The following is a 23,837-nucleotide window of genomic DNA, read 5'->3' as shown; positions in this document are numbered from 1 at the left end:
CTGTGGTATTATAACTTCAGGACACTTAAAGTTAGCTTCACTGTTTGGGTCCACTCTATGTAGTGCATGAAATCTGTAGAATATACAAACTGCAGCATCTGCCGTTGGGTCCAGGACCTCCTCACACATAGACCCCAGGCTGTCAGAGTTGGTGCCAGGACATCAGCCACAAAGACTGAGCATAGGAACTCCCCAAGGCTGCGTGCTTAGTCCACTGCTGTACACCCTCTTCACCTACGACATCCCCTCCCAGAGTAACACGTCCATCATCATGTTTGCTGATGACACAACCATCATCGGGCTGGAGGAGATGAGGCAGCCGACAAGCAAGAGGTGGCTCAGCTGGTGTCCTGGTGCCAGGAAAATAATCTCTCCTTAAACGCTGAGAAGACTAAGGAGATGATGATTGACCCAAGGAAGAGGAGAGACCAGCACGCCCCACTTTACATTAATGAGGCCAACTCGATGCAGTCTGGTATGGGAACTGCACCGTTCATTACAGGAAGGATCTCCAGCATGTCATTAAAACGGCACAATTCATCTGTGGAGCAGCTTTCCCACCTCTACAGGACATCTACAATGCCCGGGTCACAAAGAGGGCCCACAACATCATCAAAGACCGCACTCACCCACAGCACACACTGTTCACACTCCTGCCGTCAGGCAGACGCTTCAGGAGTGTAAAATCAAGTACAACCAGACTTAAAACCAGTTTCTATCCACAGGCCATCAGGCTGCTGAACACTGACTGAACATTTATCATGTAACATCATTGCCACAGTACAAAAATTGCACATATTTGTTTTTACATGTAAAAACTGTAAACATATTTGCACATTCTAAATGTACTACCTCTGGCAATAATGCATAAACAATGCATCTTAAACACTGGTAACACTTTACCCTCTGTACATAGAACTGCACTTTTGGCATATTTTATTTTTATTTATTCTTACTATGCCTAAAATAAGTCTACTGTTTTTATCTTAGTTTAGTTGTAAGTCATGTGAAGGGAACTCGCAAAGTAAGAATTTCATTGCTCAGTGTAACCTCTGTGCATTTGACAATAAACTTCTTAAATCTTGAATCTTGAATTTTACCACAGTTCAGGTACAATTATAGCTAAATCTTCTGATGAAGATAATCCCTCTCCAGTGATGCTGTAGCTGCCACACTTACACGTGGTAGGTGTTTCTTGACCACATATGAGGAAGAAAAGCTGCAGAAATAAAATAAATGATAAATAAGAACATTTAAAATCCATGTATGATCATTGCTAGTAACATCATTCTAATACATTTGATGCCACTGGTCACACAAGACTGAAGCTGCTTTGATTTTTAATAAATAAAAATTAAGCTGTCTGCAGTTCTCCAGCATCTCTACAACCTGAGTCTCAGTCTGGAGAGGGTGCCACTAGGTTTAACTTTTCAAATCGCACAATTTTTTTTCTGCACTTATATTCTATACTTTTATTTTCTGTAAATATTGTCTGTACTGTTTATTTTTACCATTAGAGGTTTATGTCAGGATGATGAGTGCCTGTATATTGCTGCTACAATAGCGAAATTTCCCCACTTGGGATGAATAGAGTATTTCTATTCTATTCTATTATAAATATTAAAAAAAACTTGTTTGAGCAAAAAATTGTTTGAGCTGTATACTGACATTACAAATGTAATCACAGTCTAATTATATACACTGCTCAATAAATAAATAAATAAATAAAGGGAACACACACAGTGTAACTCCAAGTCAGTCATACTTCTATGAAATCAGCCTGTCCAGTTAGGATCAACACTGATTGTGAATCAGTTTCAGCTGCTGTTGTGCAAATGGAACAGACAACAGGTGGAAATGAGGCAGTTATCAAGACAGCCCCTATAAAGGAGAGGTTCTGCAGGTGCTGCCCACAGACCATTTCTCTGCTCTCATCCTTTCTGCCTGATGTTTGATCACTTTTGCATTTTGTCAGTGCTCCCACCCCTAGAGGTAGCATGAGGCGGTGTCTACAACCACACAAGCTGCTCAGGTAGTGCAGCTCATCCAGGATGGAACATCAATGAGAGCTGTGGCAAGAAGGTCATAGGTCATACAGGCACGTGGAGGCCACACACACACTACTGAGCCTCATTTTGACCTGTCTTGAGGAACTTCCACTCAAGTTGGATCAACCTGTAATGTTATTTTCCACTTTTATTTTGTATGTTTTTTTTGTCTTTTATTTTGTGGAGTATGGTTCCAAATCCAGACCTCCATAGGTTAGTAATTCTGATTTACTTTGATCATTTTTATGTTATTTTGTTCTCAACCTATTCCACTATGTAATGAATAAAGATTTTCAATTAGAATATTTCATTCATTAAGATCTAGGATGTGCTATTTTAGTGTTCCCTTTATTTTTAACAGTGTATAATGACAATAAATAGAAGTTTATCTTCTACATATATAAACATTGCTTTCAATCTTCCTCTAAATTAAGTCGAAATGATTTAGAAAGCAGTGAACTGGCCCTTTAAACAGCCCCGAAAAGAGGTAAGGAATTTTCAATTAACCTTTTGTCCCACAAAACAATACTCCCATAATAATGTATTAATGTTTATCATCCGAAATCCGCTGGCAGAAAATGATGGTACTATAATCCTAATTACCCTAGGTTGTGTTATCCTCCATACAAGAGGATATATCACTTATATACATATCATTATATTATCCATATCACTTCTCACGCAACATTTCCGCTCTTATTTTTACGGCTGAGTGTAAAACCGGAAGTCTTGTGTTATGGGCTACCTGTCAGTTTGTGGCGTCCCTGTCAAAAAAATTGTAGATAAGGCAGGGTTTTGAATGTCTTCACCGGTAGGAGGGGCCATGAACGCCTCTCAAGGACGCTAAACTCGTGTAAATCGGACATGACATCAAACTGTGAATGTGTGTTTTCCGCATTCCCAAACCTGCCTGCGAGTCTCGGGGCCGCGCTCACACCGCAGCACACGCACTCCGGGATATTTGTGAGGTACAGGCACGGCAGGAACACATCCATGGGATAGACGACGGGGTCGTGAGAACATCCGACCTGGAAGCTGATCAAGTCACGCAACGCGAGGAAAAAAAAACGCTCTGATACGAGGATCCGCTGCTTCGGCGACTTCTGTCTTCATGTCGATGGTCAGTGCGCACACATTACCTGTCATTTGATTGATGTTACTGCCTGACATGTTTGTTCGCTTTAAACTGTGGGAAGTGTTGGGATTAGAAAGTTTTGTTGCGATCACACTGGAGGGTTTTAACGCGTTTTTCCCCATCTGTCAAAAGAGGGTGAGATCATAAAATGCTGCTGATAATGAGAAACAGATGATGAGTCCAACAACATTTGAACTGTGAGATTAAGCCAGTAGTACGGCTCGTACAGAAGTTGCTACATACAATGATAGGAATGGGTTTACTTTCAGGCAGGGACACACACAGTGCTGTGAAGAGAAACAGTCAGTATTTGGCTCCACTTGGCCTCAGGAATGAATGCATGACTGATGGAACTGTGTGATAGATAACAATCTATATCCTGTGTACCTGCCCTGTTTTAAAAACAGCACGACTCATTCACTGCCAGTTAGTAGAAAAATAAATTTCCATTTGTAATTGATGAAAATCACAGACCTTGAACGCATCCAAGTGGTCACACTCACATATTATTATTACTTTACATGTGTGAGTAATGTGCACACTTCATTCTGTGGATGGGGATGCATACAGCCATATAATCAGAAGTAAAGCATAGAGGTTAAGCCAGGGCTGCCAATCCTTAAGAGCTAGCATGATTTGAAGGTAGTATCTCCTCAGGGCTCTGTGTAAACCCACACCCTCCCCCTAGGGAAACTTCCCTCTTTCAGACATGTATGAGCATTGCTCCATCACAACAGCTATCAGAGTTGTGAAGAGAGAGGCTGAGGTACGTTCAATGACTCTAACGTGTCATTTAGCAGTAAGAAAACACCTCAGATTGTCAGGATGAATGTTTAAAACACAAACGTGAATACTGTTAGTACTCACAGGCGTCAAGGTTGCGTGTTAGCATTACCTAGGTGTACTAGGTTATCTGAAGGCAAGCTCAAAATGATAACCTAAAAGGTTTAGAGACAAAGTTTCAGCACAGATCGATTGGACATCAACTGCTGAAAACAGCTTGATTGACATTAATCTGCAGGCCTGTAAAATGCCAGTTTTAAATGTGTGTTATTTATTCACATATTTAAGGTGGGAGAACATTGAAATAGACACCTAAAATGCAAAAAATAAAAAAAAAGGAATTGTCCCATCGCCACACCCGAAAATGTGGTTGCAATGTTTGGAAATCTTCATTATGTTTTTTAGTATAAGGATTAGATATTCTTCCACTCCTACTCCCAGAGGCAATCCCTCAAGCAATCTGTGGCCACATCTGCAAATTATTACAAAAACTGCTGCTGGCCAAAACAACTTACTGCTCTGCTTTTATCTGTACAAAGAAGTTTGTCAGTGAATGTGTTTGAGAAATCCAAATCAGGTACGGCCACACGCCTCTAATCTACAGGTTATATTTTCATCTCTCTGCCAATAATGGTCAAAAAGTTGGAAGCCTCGTGCACTGATTCAGGTGAGGAGTCATGAATATTCATGGTCAGCTGATTACATTTGTGTATTAATCTTGTGGGTTAGTGTATCTTTGTCATCGGTCACACCAGGCAAATAATCTTAATAATCTTATTGTCTTAATGTTATTAGACCTAAAATAGTCATTAGTGCATATTTCAATCTGAGATTCTGAGCGTAGTCTGCTGGAAAAAAAAAACCTTGTCTCTGTTTGCACAGCCATATTTGCATGAGCCTCCCACCTGTTTGTTCCCCTCCTCCCACCGGTGCACTGCGCACTCGGTGATGGGCTCGCTCGACAGTAACAGCCAAGTGCAACCAACTTCACAGTCAGGAATAAAATACACTTCAGCACTGTGCTGCCTTTCTGCTTTTTTATGCCGCATAGACATAAAACCCGGTCACAATTCAGGCGAGTGTTCATGCTAATAGCAGTAACAGAAGTGATTGTCAGCACAAACTGCTTTGTGTTTGGATGGTCGAAGCAGCAGCATCCTCAGTTAACTGACACACAGAACATGTGAGTCTCTAATCAGTGAGAAATTCCATTGGAGGAAATGCATGCTAGAGTATTCTAGGAACCGCTTGTGCTTATTGGCAGCAGTTGTGGACTTTCCGTCCACTGCAGTTTGAATATGTAAAGTGTGGAGCTGCAGAGAAAACACAGGACAGTGTGTGTCATTCTTGCAGCAATCTCCATCCACTTTAATCTCATTGTGAAATTCCTATTTAGGGTTCATGTTAGTGTTTAGATGGAGTGAAAACAATATGCACAAAGGGCTTACACTGTGGTCACATTGTAGTTATATAGTGTGATAGAGGTTACAAAGCGATTGTCCACTGTTTTGACAGACACAGGTGCCAAAGGTATTATCTGCTATTTGAATTTTCCCAGGTGTATTTTTTAAGGCATCAAGTAAAATAATTATTCATTAGTCGTTAAATTAGGGAGTGTTAAAGCGGGACAGAAATGTTGCTTTTTAGCTCATGATAGCTTAGCATTGTTCATACAGGAGGAACAACACTACACATTTAATAAACCATGTACATGTTAATTCCACCACAGGGATGATTTAGCTCTTTTTTTGTCTGCCACCTAAACTACACATCCATTCTTAGATCTAGTTCACAAAACGCACACAACATGCATTATACCTGAGCACGAAGAGAGCTGACATCATCTGTGCATCACTGCAAATGTGTTCTGACACTGTGACTTGCTTCTGAATCACAGGCTTGCTTTGAGCAATGTAGGAATTTATGTTAGGAAAAAACAGGCAAATGATGTTAAATTAAATGCTGTTGTAAAAATATATTTATGAAAGATTTAATGTACTAAACAAGTGTAAGAAATGCCAATCAAATGTTTATAGTTAAGCCTAAAAGTAATTTTAATTCAGTTTATATAAGGACTGTTGAAAGCTGAGCTTGAGAGCTGAATGAACAGGTACAGTTATCATCATCCCCCTGTGTTTCTGATACATTATGCAACAATGGCAACCATTGTTGCAACTGTGTCCACCTCTATGGTAATGCACCGTCACTGGGAACTGTGTGTGTGTGTGCGTGTGCGTGTGCGTGTGTGTGTGTGTGGACTATGAGGATGGTCACCAAGGATTTATTCACTCTGAACCCCAAATGCATGCCTTTTTTATATACAGTGCATCCAGAAAGTATTCACAGCACTTTACTCTTTCCACATTTTGTCATGTTACAGCCTCATTCCAAATTGTATTAAATGAATCTCTTACCTCAAAATTCTACACACAATACCCCATTATGACAATGTAGAAAAAGTATTTTTTTTTACATTTTTTGAATTTATTAAAAATAGAAAACTAGGAAATCACATTTACATAAGTATTCACAGCCTTTGTCATGGAGCTCAAAATTAAGCTCAGTTGCATTCTTTTTTCCACTGATCATCCTTGAGATGTTTCTACAGCCTAATTGGAGTCCACCTGCGTACATTCAGTTGATTGGACATGATTTGGAAAGGCACACGCCTGTCTATAAAAGGTTATGTACATACAGCACTCCATATTGACAGAAAAGTATTCAGAGCCTTTGCTGTGACACATAAAACTGAACTCAGGTGCGTCCATTTCTTCTGATCATCCTTCAGATGGTTCTACACCTTCATTTGAGTCCAGCTGTGTTTGATGATACTGATTGGACTTGATTAGGAAAGACACACACCTGTCTATAGAAGACCTTATAGCTCACAGTGCATGTTAGAGCAATGAGGATCATGAGCTCAAAGGAACTGCCTGAAGAGCTCACAGACAGAATTGTGGCACAGATCTGGCCAAGGTTGAGCTAGCTGTCCGGACAAACTGAGCTATTGTGGGGAGAAGAGCCTTGGTGAGAGAGGTAAAGAAGAACCCAAAGATCACTTTGGCTGAGCTCCAGAGATGCAGTCGGGAGATGGAAGAAAGTTGTAGAAAGTCAACCATCACTGCAGCTCTCCACTAGTGGTGTGACGAAAGCCTCTCCTCAGTACAAGACACATGAAAGCCCACATGAAGTTTGCCAAAAAAACACCTGAAGGACTCCAAGATGGTGAGAAATAAGATTCTTTGATGAGACCAAGATAGAACTTTATGTCCTTAATTCTAAGCGGTATGTGTGGAGAAAACCAGGTACTGTCCAATACAGTCCCAACAGGGAAGCATGGTGATGGCAGGATCATCCTGTGGGGGTGTTTTTCAGATGCAGGGACAGCACGACTGGTTGCAGTTGAGGGAAAGATGAATGCGGCCAAGTACAGAGATATCCTGGACGAAAACCTTCTCCTGTGTTATAGACCTCAGACTGGGCCGAAGGTTTACCTTCCAACAAGACAATGACCCTAAGCACAAAGCTAAAATAATGGAATGGCTTCACAACAACTCTGTGACTGTTCTTGAATGGCCCAGCCAGAGCCTACTAACAAGATTTTGTAAAAAAAACAAATTCTGCACTTCTACTAAGAGGCTTTGACTTCCTTATGTGTGATCAGCAAGTATAGAGAGTGTAGAGAGGAGGACTTTTAAGAGGCTTATGAGTTCCTTTAACAGAGAGGACAGAGAGGAGAAACCTCGAAACTATGAATGACCGTGAGCTATAAAACACTACAGATGTGCTGTCTTTATTAAATAAAACAAACATGATCATATTGTGGCTGCCTGTTTAGATAAAGCAATGTATTCTACTATTGGATTTCAATCAGTTGATTCATTGAAGTGTCACCTTCTCATGTCTATCCTTAGATTGTACTGTAATACCTGGGCCTGAATGTTGCTTGTAGAATGTTTCTTCTCTCGTCAGAGTGAGCATTGCTCCTCTGTCCAGTTTTGTGTTCACGTTCTTTCACCTGTTTCCAACCAGTGCCTCTATGTAACAGACAGAAAGGTGATGACAGCTGAGCAGGTAGTCCTGCATTAATATCATATAGTCTGAATTAAATCCAAGCCATTTGTGTCTATGATCACATCATCATCTGAGACTACAAGACTTAATGTTACTGTCCATTCTATGCAGTTTTTCTGTCAACCAATCACATCTCCTAAAACAATGTCACATCACTTTTAAGCTGAGAGTTTAGGCTAAGCTAGGAGTTTTCTGACAGGATTCTTAAGATCTTTGTAAATGCATGCAAAAACAAAAAAAATATAGCATGTGAAGCTCCCATTTTATTCTTCTATTTGTAGCCCCTGTGGTATAAAATGTTTTTTATTAAATTTTTTTTATGTGCATACCAAAGTCATGTCTGAGTTGTAGCCATGATTGTGCTGTTTCCATAAAAATGCAGGACCGTACATTACAGTGAATACTGAACCCAAACTGACTGAGATGAAAAGTTTAACTTTAGATTTCCAGTGAACATGACCAGACAACGTGAAAGATTCTCAGACTCAGTTTCACAGGTACAAATGTTACAATTGTTTCCACTATATCTCTTTCATTCTGCACCATATAGGGAAGTCAGATGTGCAGAGGGAAGTTATGTGCAGCTGATGTCATGCTCTGTACTGTAGGTAGGGCAGCTGTGTGGTAGTATAATCAGAAAGAGAGACTTTCTCCAGGCATTCCAGTGAAATATGTGTGAGTAGATGATACATCCTAATAAAGAGATGACTCAGGCCAGGTTCCAAGAAAGAGTCTCCATCTTTGGTTAAGGTATTTGATCATTGAGCAATATATCACTCACATTCATAGAACCTGAAATTAGGAAGTGCTGCAACCACTAGTGACCTACGCTTCTGTCACTAGCGTTCATCTGGTTACAATAGGGAGAGTGTACACACACATGTGTCTACATGTGTCTACATGTGTGTGTGGGAAAAAAAACTGTGCGGAAGTGGAAAAAACCTGGGACTTATTAGGACCTTAAATTATGGGTGTGACTGCTTTGAGTGACAGGTGGGTGCCGTATCAGTGTGAGTTGCATGCTTCCACAACTGCCGCCCACCTCAGCTTCATTTTATAAACAAACCAAACTGAATATGTAATTTTACCTAAATGACTGTCTGTTGTTGTTATGTTTGATAATAACAATAATCTATGTTAGAAAACAAAAACACAGACAGCAGATTTGGCAAATAATATGGATAATTGAATATGGATACTATTGAGTATTTAGGGCGCAATCTTCTGTCCTTTTTGTGCTTCTGTTCACATACATTCCTAAAATTGACCACTGTTCCAAGAGCCACACATAATGAAAGTTGGCAACCCAGATTTTTTTATAACAAGAAGTGAAGGGGACAGGGCCCTTGAATTAAACAAGAAGTGACATCCATCTTCTCCAAACAGTCCTACCTCTCTGAACAGTGAGACACTTCAGCAAGTCCTGCAACAAACTGAGCATATAAAAAGTCAGTTATGTAAAATGTTAGTCCTTCATTAAAGTGAAACGGCATGCTGTGTCTCTCTCTGTGAAAATAAGCAATGGCTGAGGCACAAGGTGATGTAAACACAAGGAGTCATGGACTTTAGCTGGGGTAACCTTCATCTTCAGGTCGTGTGACCTGTTGTGACTGGGATCACGGTGTTCTTATTTAAGGTTATATACAAGATGTGGAACTAAATGTCATCGGTGTGTGGTGTCAACAAAAGATTTCAGATTGAACAGAACACACAGAGCAGCAGTGTGCTCTTTTGAATGATATGGTAATATGGATGTTTTTGTATTCTGATTTCAAAGGTCCAGCTTTGGTGTACGTAGAGTTTGGAGGATCATGAACCACCTCAGGTTGACTGTCAAATAGCCAAATACGGGAACGTGGGGAGTGACATACAGCAAACCAACATGGCTGTCTTCAAGCCTGAAAATGTGGAGGACTTCTATGAGATTGGGGAAGTTCTGGGAAGGTATGTATAAATGTGTTTTAACTGTTTTGGAGGTGTACAGTGTCATACAGATCAGTCATTAAAACATCTGGACATTTGTAATTGGCCGTGATTTTCTAGATGTGCTAAAAGAGGTAAAATTCAAAGCACCAGGTCAGGCGTGCAATGTTGTTACTTTGTGGTTAAATTGACTATCCTTATGTTATGTTCAGGACAAAAACATCCACTAAAAAACAAAACATTTTTTTTCTTTTTAACTTTTTAATCAACCTCAGTTCTGATTAAAACAACTACATTTTTAAAAATATTGCAGGATTTCTAAGTCTTAATTAGCAGAAGTGAAGTATTGAAGTGATATGGAAGAAACAACACAAAATGACTTATGTTCAATACAAGAAGTGATTGTTGACTTGATATAGATAGATTATTGATCCCAATAGAACACAATAGAACACAATAGGCAGACAGAATTACTCAAAAATAGTAAAAAGAGTAGAAAGTAGAGTAAGTCTTTCTTTGATTTGTGAACATAACAATATAGTATGGACCAAAATGCAACAACCTCAAATAAACTCAGCAATGATGTGAGAGTTGAGAATGGACAGAGAACTATGCTAAGCACAAAAAAGTAAGGACATTATTGTTTGGTAGATAATTTCTTTGTTGTAGCAATGCTTCTTGGCAGTAAATCTTACTGCCAACTGTTGGAAAGTCTGACCATTTTACCTTTTGAATGGTGCCACATTTGTAAGGAACATGCATTTGTGGGATGAGCAGCAGAGCTGAGTATGTGGGTGTGTTTTCAAGACTGTGATAAAAGGTTAAAAAATCAATAAAAAATAACAAAACTATCCAGTCCATAATCACTTTTTAATAATTAGTCATTTTGTGTGTTTTTTCCCCAATTTGGTGACATCACTTAATGGAATTGACAATTAAAGAATTCAAATCATGGAATATGTTTTTAGTAGTATTAGTTTAATCAACAGTTCACAAGGGTTAAAACTTAAAAGGAATAAGGTTAGGACCATTTCGAAACATAAACTTTGTTTTTCTTTAACCATTCATTTATAGAACCACATGTGTCGTGTAACTGTGGGTTGTTGACTTTCTTGCCCACTTCCTCTTAAAGTTCCACTGACAGACAGATGCCCTGATACACTGGTATAATTGAGTAGGCCTATCATTGAGAATTTATTACCACCATGTTTCATAGAGATTTGGGTTCTTTGTGTATTTTAATTACTATTATAATTGCTGTTATATTTGTAACAAATATAGTAAATTCTTCAAGGTTCACAAACTTGCAGCACCTAGTTGTCATACATTGGTTTAGTGTCTTGGTGACTGTTTGTGCACCCTAATAGCACAAATCCATTAGTGAGTGCCGATCCAGGTGGCTCAGGTGGTGGAGAGCTCAGAGCTGAATGGGTGGATGAGAAATGTAAGACACGGCCTGCCATGTCCACAGCTGTCTGAAGGTCAGCACACATTCCTGTGAAACCACATAAAACTCTAAAAACAACCTTCTACATATTTCTCATTTCCCATGTTTATTTTGCTGTTCTTGCTGCACTGTTAATGCAAGCATAATGTGCAGTCTGTGTTGAACAGCTTTTGTAAAATGCTTACGGTGTTTCAAACTGTCACAGTATGACCAGGGCAATGTGGGAGATTAGCAAAGAGTGTTGCAAAAAAGCCACAGAGACCTCTGTTCCTATGTGCATGGCAGACTTCTAAGCATTATGTAATAAGTATTCTACAATGCCATCTTGCGATAAATTCTACATTAATTAAAATGTCTCTCCTTGTTATGCTGCATACTTGGAGCTCCGCACTGTTAATTAGATGTGTCACTGCAAGTGAAACCCTTAGAAACAAGAGTGTTACTTTAACAAGAGAAATGTATTTGTGTCTTATCACCTTATCACCTGTTCAGTATAAGGATATAGCGGGTGGCTATTTGTGCACCAGAATGCAGGCAGTTATTTGCAGATATGAAGGAAGTGAATGCTTAACATGAATATCACGGGTGTAAAAGCCTCTCAACAAATATAATTTTAGTATTTTTCATAGCAGTTATTTATTTAACTGGAGTGTTAATTAACTATTTCACGACATGTGAATTACACCCAGGGCCTGTGTGTGTATGTGTGTGTTTGTATTTGTGTGGGCGCTTTCCTTCAGAGCCTTCAGCGCCATGTCCACTGCTGGCCTGTGATGTTTGCTTGTTAGCTTCCATTAGTAGCTGCTCACTCCAACTTCTGCCTCCAGGCCTTAGATCTTATGCTCATACTGTTACCACTGGTGGATTTCACTTCATTAATTTCAGGTCCAAGGCCTATAACTCATATTTCCCTATAGAGAGATTCAGGTTTTTGGTTCTTGTTAATAAATTACAGATTTACAATTCTCATTACACACATGTGTGGTTTAGCTCTTTGAGTGTAAATGTGTTCATTCATGTCTTTGCTGAAATGCATACATGGATTGAAACATGTGATGTAAAGGTGCGTGCTGATATCCGGACTGTCAGAACTCTGCAGTTACCTTACCTTCATGCTTGGACTTCACTGTACTTTGTCCTCCCATCTAGAGGGCACTTTGGTCAGGTGTGCAAAGTCCGTGAGCGGACCACTGGGACTTATTGGGCAGGCAAGTTCCTGAAGATTCGGAGGAGTGCATGCAGCCGCCTGGGCTTGGAAAGGAGCAGCGTGGAGCAAGAGGTGGAGATCCTTCAAGCTGTGCAACATGAAAACATCGTGACCCTCAATGATGTCTTTGAGAGCCGAGCAGAAGTGGTGCTCATTCTGGAACTGTGAGTTTGTGTTTTGATCATATTCCAGGAGAGCAGCTTTAACACACACACAAAAGAAAAATGTGCACTTAATCTACCTGAATGTACTTCTTAAGTAATGACTCTAAATTGGGCTCTGTCCTACGAAGATGATGCTGTCCATAGAAAAACAATGGTGTATAGGGTCGAACTTTATCTTACAAAAATGTGAAAGATTTCCTGCTCACCAGTTTTTTAACCAGCTCTGACAAAGTGGACACTCCTACATTTCAGCTGGCATTAGTGAGTAAATGTATCGAAATATACTAAAAACAGGGTGTAGTATCACAGCTTTGTTTTAGAATGTTGGGTTACACAATACTAAATTAGCACAGCATTATAAGTGTCAATCTAAAAGAAGTCGTGTGTCTGTACAGTATTATCTGTTGTTGTATATCTCAGTGTCAGTGGAGGTGAGCTGTTTGACTTCATTGCTGAGAAGGAGAACCTTTTGGAGAGCGAGGCCATAGAGTTCATGAAGCAGATCCTGGCAGGACTGGGATTCATGCACAGCAAGAACATCGCCCATTTTGACCTGAAGGTAAAAGTAACCTGACTGAAATGACTTTTTACAAAAGAATGACAAAACAACTTTCTACTAACATTCTGCTCACTATCCAGCCAGAAAACATCATGCTGTCTGACAAGGTGTCACCCAACCCCATCATTAAACTCATCGACTTTGGCCTGGCCCACCTATTTTGTCCTGGGGAGGAGTACAGGAGCAGCAGTGGCACCCCACAATACATTGGTGAGGATGAACACTCCTTCATGGTGGTTGTGTTTACATGGTGCTAGTATATTTAATCATTCATACATAGTATTTGCATCCTGCTTTCTTCCTGCTTTCCTAAGTATTTTGAATGATTTGTTGTTTTTAGCAGGTTTATTCCTCATGCTAAATATACTTTTGTATTGTGATGGCTCTATGTGTGATTAGTGCCTGTGTGTCTGGGCATACTTTGGCTGTCAGTACCATGGTCCATTCTTATCTTCCTGGTTTGCAGACCAGGTGATTGACAGCCTCTCCGTTAGCCCCTGGCCGCTTGCTGTGTTTTCGGTGTCTGTGCGAGCATGGCAGGCTCTCATCACACTCTGCTGCTCCTCCTCTTCTTTGGTTCAGATCTCGCATACATGAATCTGATGCATAATAATGTCACTGGCACCCTTTGAAAAAGGATCAGCCTGCACACATTCCCCAAAATCAGTCAGCCAATAATCAATAAACAGTTGAGTTGGTGGCATCACAACTTAGCTTAATGTCATCCAGCTTGCAATATAGGACTTTCGGCTCACATAGCAGAGAATGCAGTTATCTGTGGACTTTTAGTGTGTCGGCCGTTATTTTAAGTTAAGGATAATTATTTTAGAATAAATGAAAATGAATAATTCTGTCACTGTAAATTACTTTGTCTACATTGAATGTTTACATAGGCAGACAGTTTATGTAGCTGTTGTTGCAACAATTCCGCTGCACTGTTACACTAAGAATGACAGTGGCCTGTTAGTGGTGTGTATGAAATTCTGCTCTGTGGATGCACAGTTTGTTTATATGCATCAACTTGTGTTTATTTACACAGTATACAGGAAATAAGTCTAGCAGGTCAGTGTTGGGGATTTTGTGTTGATTTACAGTTTCCTGTCGTTGTCCTTTGAGACTGAGTCAAATACTTTGTACCAAACAGAGCCTTTGCTTTGTGGTTTTGATGCCACATGTGATGCTAATACTAGCTTTATCTCTTACTTTATCTCCTATAGCCTTATAGTCTGTAGGATATATGCCCTCAGTGAAACACATTCCCACAACCTCCCAGAAACCAAAGCGTGTTTATTTGTTTCACCATGACTCACACAGGCCTGCAGCATACATACTCGGCTGGTGTAACTTGGGTATTTATTGAAATAAAGCAGATTCACAGCTTGTCCTGGAACTGTGTGTGTTGTTGATCTCACTTCCTAATTTTCTCTCCCTCCCTGCCTCTGTCTCTCCTTTTCAGCTCCTGAGGTGATTAGCTGTGAGCCTCTGGGCACAGCAGCAGATATGTGGTGAGCTGCACTTTCACACAGTATGCTCTGCGTGTTGAGGCCTGTTCTGAACAGAGGATGTGTAGCTCCCTGCTGCTAAAAGCACACTTACCTAACTGTCTGTGTCCTGTCTGTTCTCTGTTTCTTCAGGAGCATCGGAGTTATTACCTACATACTGTAAGTTGTAAGTGTTTGTGTGGTGGGTGGTTATAAGTTAAAGGCGCATTTATCCTATGCTTTGTATGGAAGCCTACTTTTAAATACCTCATGTGTTTTGTGATATGATTTATGGTCAGATTTAAGTTTTTATCAGTGATGTAAAAATGAAGGAGACTCCCACTCACTGTGTACCTTTGTGTCCTCAGCCTGAGTGGATTGTCACCATTCCAAGGTGATACTGATGAAGAGACTCTGGGAAACATCCTGGCCATGAAGTATGAGTTTGATGAACGGATTTTCAAGATGACCAGCTCCATGGCCAAAGACTTCATCCAGAAACTGCTGGTGAAGAATCCCAAGTATGTATTATACTACAATGCAGCATTTTTCATGTTTAGTTTTCCCACTCGCTATCCCTGTTCACGGAAAGAACACGTCCAACACTGTTGCCCCCTTATGTCCAGATTTATAGCAAAATATGTTCAGTGTATGTTGCTGATCCAGCACATTAGAAAGAGACAGTAAAGGTGGTAAAGAGGGGAGAGAGATGGATGAGAAGCTGTAGGGGTTGATGCCTCTTGTTCTCCAAGGCAAAAACAAGTTGACACTAGTTGGTTTAACAGATATTGGTAAAGAGTATTATAGATAGAATTCAGTGTCATCACCAAAAAAAAGAAGATGCTCTGACGCTTGTTAAATGAAATGGGACACAAATGTAGCTTCCCAATAGCTGTAAATGCAGATAGAACAAAATAAAGGACTGACAAATCTAAAAAGAAAACAACAAGCAAACAAATATGAGGAGGAGGGCACATGGAAGAGGACTGAGGATAACAAGACACACACTGAGACAAAGTGTGGGTGGAGCAGACAAGGAGAATTGACGTTAGTGTACACAAGCCTGTCATTGACGATATTAATACCATAAATTATGGTTGATGTTAAAGTCTTTATATCATTAAAATAACTGAATAGTATAAAAAATCACCCCACCTCCAGGATTGACTCACTGGCAGCCTCCAGAGGCCATGGGGTAACTGCACTTTTTCTGCGTTGGCTTCATTTTTCAGCCCTGGAAGTTTGCTGCTTGACATTGACACACAAGAATCTACACCTTTAAAAATAAAACAGATACACTACAGACAGGATGGATGTTTACATCCAGTATGTCATAATGGTTTGGGTTCTATTTTGCAGTTTTGTAGAGAATTTTATTAAAGGAAGGCTACTTATGTGTTCTGCTCAGAGACTATTGAAATGTATTCTAACTACTGATCTGTTGTTCTTCCTTGTGTGTGTATTGCAGTGAGAGAATGACAGCTGAGGTGTGTCTGCTTCACCCATGGATTAAGGTTGTTACCGTTATTGAGACAAATAAAGGCTCACACATGTTTCAGTGTGCATTTGTTATCATTTTAGTAAAAACAAAATCTGTTACTGTTACAGCCCATCACACGCAAACAGGAGGCCAGGAGAAATCGGTCATCCATCAATATGAAGAACTTCAAGAAGTTCAATGCCAGAAGGAAATGGAAGGTGCGTCTGAATGTATGTTTTTGGCCATGTAATGAATTTTCAGCTTCACATTGGATGTAGAAACACAGTGAACAGCTGCAAAGCACCACAAAGCGTTGATGGTTCCACAGCTGGTAGGTGATCATCAGCATTTGTTTTTAGCGTCTGGTCTTCTTTTCCATGTGCTTTGAGCCAATCTGGCTAAGAACGTTAGTCCCCTGCATACACCATAAACTATATAAATGATCTGTTGCATGTGAAATAAATCATGTCATCTCCATTTTCCTGTCCTTCTCTTTTTGCTCTCCTAGACTTTTACTTTTCCTCCACATGAATTTCATAATCTGCACATCTAACAATGGTATCACTTCGTTCACAAAAGTATTTTTAATTAAATTCTGTAAGTTCTAAACAGAGAGGAAGAGGAAGATTCATTGTGCATGCTCACCCCATGTCTCTCTTACCTCTCTCACAGGCACACTTATTTAGCTCTTTCCCTGCTAAAACCCATTGTATTCTGGAAAAATACACACATATACAATCAGCTCTGCATACTGCAAAGCAGTAGGTGTGCAGAAATGTTCATCTGATGGATACAGGCAGGCGCCTCTTCACACCCAGTGCTACTAACTACTTGCACTTCCAGAATCACTATTACAAGGATGGACAAACACCAGGAACCACCTCTGCTTTTATAAGGCCTATGGTAAAGTAAATAAGGCCTGTGAGCACAAATTATGATACAAATGTAAAGAAATGTTAGGTATGGTAAATTGAAAATGTGTTCCAGGCAATGGAGTAAGAACAACCCACATTTTCATCCTGTTTGCTTGTATCAGACAAGAGAGTTCTGCATAGGGGTCTGCCTGTTGTTCTCATAAATATATATATATGCTTAGATGTCTTGTAAATGAAACATTAGAAACAACACTGAGCTGATGTGACAGATAAATGTCAAACACTCTTTGTTCCAGATGTCCTACAACATGGTGAGGATGTGTAACCGGCTGGTACACTTGAAGCTGGTGCGGAAGGGCACCACAGAACCAGATCCACTACAGGTGAGTTACTAGTTTATATTTTTCTGGTCATACAATGCTACTTATATACGTTCTATGCATAGTCTTCGTAACAACATACTTCTCTCTGCACTCTCTTTATTCCAGGGATTTGCCTTTATTTTTTTACTATTTTCTAAAGTGTAGAACTGAAGACATACAGACTATAATACATATTATATGTAGTAAATATATTCCATGGTGAGGTCTTTGTGAGACAGTACAGCAAATAATAACAGTGACAATAACTTTATTTATACCTAAAAACTGACATTCAAACCAGGTCAGCAGCCTCTCTGTACAAATGAATTTGAAGAAATGACCTAAAAGAATACACTGATCTCCTTAGGTTGGTCAATCCAAACCTGAGGGCCACTAACTTTGTTAGTATGTAGCTAGTCCCAAACACTTTAAAAGTTATTGATGTCACATTCTAAAATACAAAGGCAGACAGTGGAGAGAGACCAGTATTGTCAGTCAAAAGAAATATCCTCTTTAGCTACTATAGTATTATACTCCGATCAGGCATAACAATATGACCACTGACAGGTAAAGTGAATAACACTGATTGTCTCTTCATCATGGCACCTGTTAGTGGGTGGGATATATTAGGCAGCAAGTGAACAGTTTGTCCTCATAGTTAATGTGTTAGAAGCAGGAAAATGAGCAAGCAGAAGGATTTTAAGTGAGTTTGACAGAGGCCAAATAGTGCTGGCTAGATGACTGGGTCAGAGTATCTCCACAACTGCAGCTCTTGTGTGGTGCTCCTGGTCTGCAGTCATTGATGCACATTGGGAGTGAAGCCGGCCCGTGTGGTCTGATCTTAACTGTTGCTCAAATTGCTGAAGAAGTTAATGCTGGTTCTGATAGAAAGGGGTCAGTGCATCACGGTTAGTTGTGTATAGGGCTGACCAGTCAGGGAAGGCACGCCGACCTCTGGCCACTGCTGCAAGTGCCAACGATGGGCAATGGATGGCCTGGTGCCTGCAGAGCACATGACACCAAGATGCACTATGGGAAGATAGAAAGCCAGCGGAGGCAGTGTGATGCTTTGGGTAATGTTATGCTGGGAAACTTTGGGTCCTGCCATCTACGTGGATGTTACTTTGACATGAACCACAAGCATTGTTGCAGACCCCCTTCATGGAAATGGTATTATCTGGCTGAGGCCTCTTTTAGCAGGATAATGTGCCATGAGGAGCACAACAACAGGTTTGAGGTGTTGACTTGGCCTCCAAATCCCCCAGATCTCCAATCCAGCATCTGTGGGATGTACATGACAATCATGTCTGATAAGATAAGATAAGATAAGATAAGATAAGATAAGATAAGATAAGATAAGATAAGATAAGATAAGATAAGATAAGATAAGATAAGATAAGATAAGATAAGATAAGATAAGATAAGATAAGATAAGATAAGATAAGATAAGATAAGATAAGATAAGATAAGATAAGATAAGATAAGATAAGATAAGATAAGATAAGATAAAACTTTATTAATCCCGAAGGAAATTCTTGTGCCAGAGGTATTAAGTTACATTAAATGCAGTTAAGTACAGAGTATAAGTGTCACTATGATCCAAAAAGAGTACAGTACGCGGTATGAGCACAATATATGATACATGGATACAATATGGAGATGTAAGGTGCTAAGTAAACATAATATAGGAATGACAGTGATGCCTGACATGATTATCTAGGGCTTCTCCCTACAGAAAGGGGAGGAGTTATACAGTCTGATGGCCACTGGCAGGAAGGACCTCCTGTGGCGTTCTGTGCTGCTCCTCGGTAGTCTCAGTCTGCCGCTGAATGTGCTCCTGTAGGACAGCAGTGTGTCGTGCAGGGGGTGAGACGTGTTGTTACGAATACTGAGGAGTTTCCTCAGTATCCTCCTCTCCGTCACCTCCACCACAGACTCCAGCTCCACTCCCAGCACCGAGCCAGCCTTGCTAATGAGCTTGTTGAGTCTGTTGGTGTCGGCCGCCTTCATCCTGCTGCCCCAGCACACTAAAGCGTAGAAGATGATGCTGGAGACCACCGAGTGGTAAAACATCTGCAGCATGGTCTGGCAGACGTTAAAGGACCTGAGTCTCCTCAGTAGATACAGGCGACTCTGTCCCTTCCTGTATATTGCCTCTGCGTTTGTGGACCAGTCCAGTTTGTGGTCAATGTGGACACCCAGGTATTTGTAGCTGTCCACAATGTCCACGTTGGTACCCTTGATGCTGACCGGGTTAGGGAGGTGCTTCCTGAAGTCCACCACCAGCTCTCTTGTCTTTGTGACATGCAGGCCCCACCTCACAACTTTCAGGACAGGGTCTGTTGCTAATATCTTGGTGCTAGATACCCCAAAACACCTTCAGGGGTCTAGTGGGGTCCATGCCTCAATGGATCAGGGCCGTTTTTTTAAGTTTATTAGGCATGTGGTCATAATGTTATGCTTGATAAGTGTATGTCAGATGGGTCAACCTTTTAAAGACTCCAGCTGTGGTCCTCTTAGATGTACCTGAATCAGTCTAATTCCAGTTAATCTAAATATGGGCAAAACTGATCTCTGAGTCAGCACTTACCTCTTACTCAAAGTGTTGATGTCCTAAATTTAAGCAATAATATAATCTACACATCATTTTGCCACATGAACGAGGCAATTAACTTTACTGAACCCTGGGTTCAGTATGAGCTTATCTGACCAGAGTAATCAGATTGCAGCCAACATGCATGCACCATATGCAAATAGGAAGTCAAGCTTTAGGTGATGTGCTCATAAAGCTAGATGAGAGAATGAAGCTGTTATCAAAACACCATGTTGTTTACTGCACCATCCACATTTAATTCATTTGATATCTTTACCAAAAGATTAGATCCAAAGTAAACCAAAGTCATATACAGCACGAATAAGGTTACCTTCTGACATCCAGCTGCTTTTCTCCAGAGACAATGTGAGAGTGACGTGGAGGACACAGAGACCAAACCGACCTCTCTGCTGCGTCGAAGACTCAGCAGCAGTTCATAGAGCTGACCAGAGGGGGGAAGCAGAGTCCACAGTTTTCAACAGAGGACCAGGCTGCAGGAGAAGGGTCACTAAAGGAAACTATTTTGTTACACTGTGCAAGTAAAAAGGACAACAGACACACAGTGTCTGAAGTGCCTGGAGTGTGAGCCTTGTCCGGGGAAGGATTCTTCATAGAGGAGGTATGGTGCATCCCTTTACACAGGACACATTTGGATGGTTTGAACTCTCTGATGACGCCGTGCTCTCAGAAAAGCTTTGGATAGACAGAAAGTGTAAAAAAACTAAAATCATTTTACATAACCAATGTCTTCCATGACTTTCACACTGATAATCTTGTGTTGTCCTGTGACTTGTACGTCGGCAGACAGATGGTGTAAAGATTCATTACTCCTTTACATCACTCTTATTTCAGCTGCAATGGAGTTTACTCTAGATTAAACTAGAGGGTGCAGTATTACTGCAAAAATCCCAAATTCTAAAACATAACAATAAATACACAAATAAATAAATAAATAAAATATGAATGACACAAAACAAACAAAAGATATTTTTTAACATTAAAGGTATATGTTTACAAGAGAGACATCTTTTTCTGACATCACATGAAATTACTTGCATATTCTCTGACATTAAAGTCATTATTTTGTTTGTAAGAGAAATGTATGCATTTTCTTACAAAGGTATAAACTTAAGATGTTTTCTGACATCAGTTTTTCGGGGGACAAAAATCACTATAGTATATTCCGTCTTTTAAAAATCACAAAATTATGACAGAAAACTTTAAGTTAACAGTGCAAAAACCCTGTAATATCCATGCATTTCATTACATTGGTTATCCACATTTTGAGCCTGGGCCATGTATTTCTATGACAATAAAATATGAGTGTGTAATTTGGTAATCTTTTGTTTCTGTTAAGTGTGTTAAACATATTTTAAAGAGTTATATATTTCATTTTTTTTAAACCGTAACACTCTAAGTTAGGTGTAGTTGTTATTAAAACCTTTCAGAGCTCCTCCTCCGTGTTGGTTTAAAGGTGGAGCTCAAAGGACAGCTTGTTTCCAAGCTAACGGATGAAGTGTTAAGCTGAAATCCACTGAAGTTCAAAGCATCAGCAGTTACTGTAGCTGGCAGGAAAGTGTGTGTATGTGTGTGTGGAGGGGGTGGGGGGGGGTGACTGCTGTTGATATGACACTATATAGTAGATTTTTGTCTGTGTAATATTTCATACAACAGAACATATATCTGAATTTGTATTGTAGAGATGACTTTTGTATTGTTATGCATTGTGTGTCTTATAACCTTTTTCGATAACCTGTTGTTATTTTATTATCACATGGTTTCATCTGATACTTGAACAATCACTGTGTTAAATACAGCCAAAGCTCTCACTGTGTGTGTTTTCTCCTCAGATGTGTGTTAGCATGACCTGTGTTTAGTTCATTTGTTCACAAAGCACCCTGCAGTAAATGTAATCTAGCACAACTGCAGCGACTGTAATAAGCTTCAGGTGTGGAACTGTTTAAAATATATTCATATTTTATTTTAATATTTTTTATTATTAAAGGCTTAAGTGGGTAAAGGGAAAGCTATGATAGAGTAAACTTGTGTGTCCCTGTGTAACTGGTTTACAGTCTTTGTTATTGGAGGGTTGTCATCACCATAGCTGAGCTTATGCTGCCCATTCTATATAACATCTATAAGAAACTTTGTGTTATCATGAAGTAAGTCATGTTTTCCTGTGTCAGTTTTCCAATGTAAAGTTATTGGTTTTGCAGTGAAACACAGACTATACAGTTTGCAGTCATATGCAGGAAGGAAGAGGCTTTTGGTCACTGGGTGAAGAATAAATGTTGGGGTTGCATAAAAATCCATCCCACCTTACTTTGAGATGAGGGTATTTTATTAGAAATATACTGTACTTTAAAATTCTGGTGCTTCACTTGTAATTTTTAAGGGGTCTCTAGTTGAAAGGCCTATTCAATGAAAATCTGTGCTTGCTCCAATAAGTAAATTAACTTAAATAAGATAATAAGATGTAAAAATAGACTGCTGACCAATCACAAAATGTGTGAATTAAATTGTAACATTCTTAGATAACAGATTTCTTTTATGGATCACTTCTACTTCAATACAAATGGCAGCATCTATTTAGCTTATCCATTTATTTGATTGGAAATATTGTTGCTAGGACTCCATATGGATTGAATCACCTCCACTGTAAAGCTCATAAAGCCAGATCAAAGTATGTCAGCTGTAGCATAATGATGACTATAAAAGAGTTAAAAAAAGCCTTGTTTTTTTATATTAGGGAGTGATTTTAAAAAGAGGTGTGCCAACTGAAGTAGGTGATAGGATAAAAAGTACAGTTAGAGATAGCTGTACTGAAATACAAAGCGTTTATCATAGAGGCGGAATTGTCTGACTTTCCGAATGGTGAAAGCACCCTGGGTGAAAACACAACCACAATGTTTCAATACAAAATTCACTAAATTCTATAAAAATATTCTTACTTTTCTTACTGTAAGCTGAACATGTGTGTGCATTTCTCTGACTGCATTCCTATGTGTTCATGGGACCAGAGCGGCTTTCCTTGTAAAAAAAGTGTTTAATGTTATGACTTTGTGTGTTTTAAGATGATCCTGTTTTTAATGCTTAACCTTAATCAAAACCTTTTAATGCCATGATTAAAAACAAAATGGCTCGTGGAGTGAGGGGGACTTAAACTTGTGACTCAAAGTCTGCCATGTTGCATGAACCCCCATAATCCCCTACCCACCTCCTAACACTTTTGTTGCTGTATTAATATGATCATATGTACTATTCTCATAAATGTAATTGAATGTGTCTGAATAGTAGCACTTTTTATGAGGATGCGTTGATGAGCAGACTTTTTATCAGTTGATGTGCAGTCAAGGCTGTTAAATGGTTTCTGAGGATTACGTTTATGGATGTCTGTATTAGGGACTGCTCGTCTCAAAGGATGCTCATAAGACTGATAGAGTTGTTGTTGGGCGGCACGGGTGGTCTGTCGCCTCACAGCAAGAAGGTTCCCGGTTCGATTCTGACTGGGGCCTATCTGTGTGGTGTTTGCACGTTCTCTATGTGCCTGCACTCTAAATTGCCCGTAGGTGTGAATGGTTGTCTGTCTGTATGTTGCCCTGTGATGAACTGGTAACCTGTCCAGGGTGTACCCCGCCTCTCACCCAAAGCTAGCTGGGTTAGGCTCCAGCCCCCTGCGACCCTGCACTGCAGGTCAAAGTGGGTT

General features: G+C 39.9%; 1 protein-coding gene across 1 annotated transcript; it reads left to right on the top strand.

The window, feature by feature from the left end:
• The first annotated feature begins 2,883 nt into the window (after positions 1-2,883).
• Positions 2,884-22,161, top strand: LOC114431735 (death-associated protein kinase 2). The gene is made up of 12 exons (XM_028399342.1): positions 2,884-3,168; positions 9,818-9,984; positions 12,560-12,781; positions 13,202-13,340; positions 13,421-13,550; positions 14,797-14,845; positions 14,975-15,001; positions 15,190-15,342; positions 16,290-16,335; positions 16,430-16,519; positions 17,473-17,559; positions 20,491-22,161. Exons 2-12 carry the CDS (start codon positions 9,923-9,925, stop codon positions 20,569-20,571), a joined length of 1,086 nt encoding a protein of 361 aa, XP_028255143.1. The 5' UTR covers positions 2,884-3,168; positions 9,818-9,922; the 3' UTR covers positions 20,572-22,161.
• The last annotated feature ends 1,676 nt before the right edge of the window (positions 22,162-23,837 follow it).

Source organism: Parambassis ranga, chromosome 2 (assembly GCF_900634625.1).
Source record: "Parambassis ranga chromosome 2, fParRan2.1, whole genome shotgun sequence".
Taxonomy (NCBI): Eukaryota; Metazoa; Chordata; class Actinopteri; family Ambassidae; genus Parambassis; species Parambassis ranga.
The sequence above is the reverse complement of the archived record's forward strand: the minus strand, read 5'-3'. Positions and strand labels throughout refer to the sequence as shown.

Bases quoted from the DNA above. Each gene is read 5' to 3' on its own strand.
- LOC114431735 (XM_028399342.1), top strand. From the start codon at position 9,923: ATGGCTGTCTTCAAGCCTGAAAATGTGGAGGACTTCTATGAGATTGGG. The intron at 14,846-14,974 runs GTGAGCTGCACT...CTGTTTCTTCAG, and splicing joins GGCACAGCAGCAGATATGTG to GAGCATCGGAGTTATTACCT. The intron at 17,560-20,490 runs GTGAGTTACTAG...GCTTTTCTCCAG, and splicing joins CAGAACCAGATCCACTACAG to AGACAATGTGAGAGTGACGT.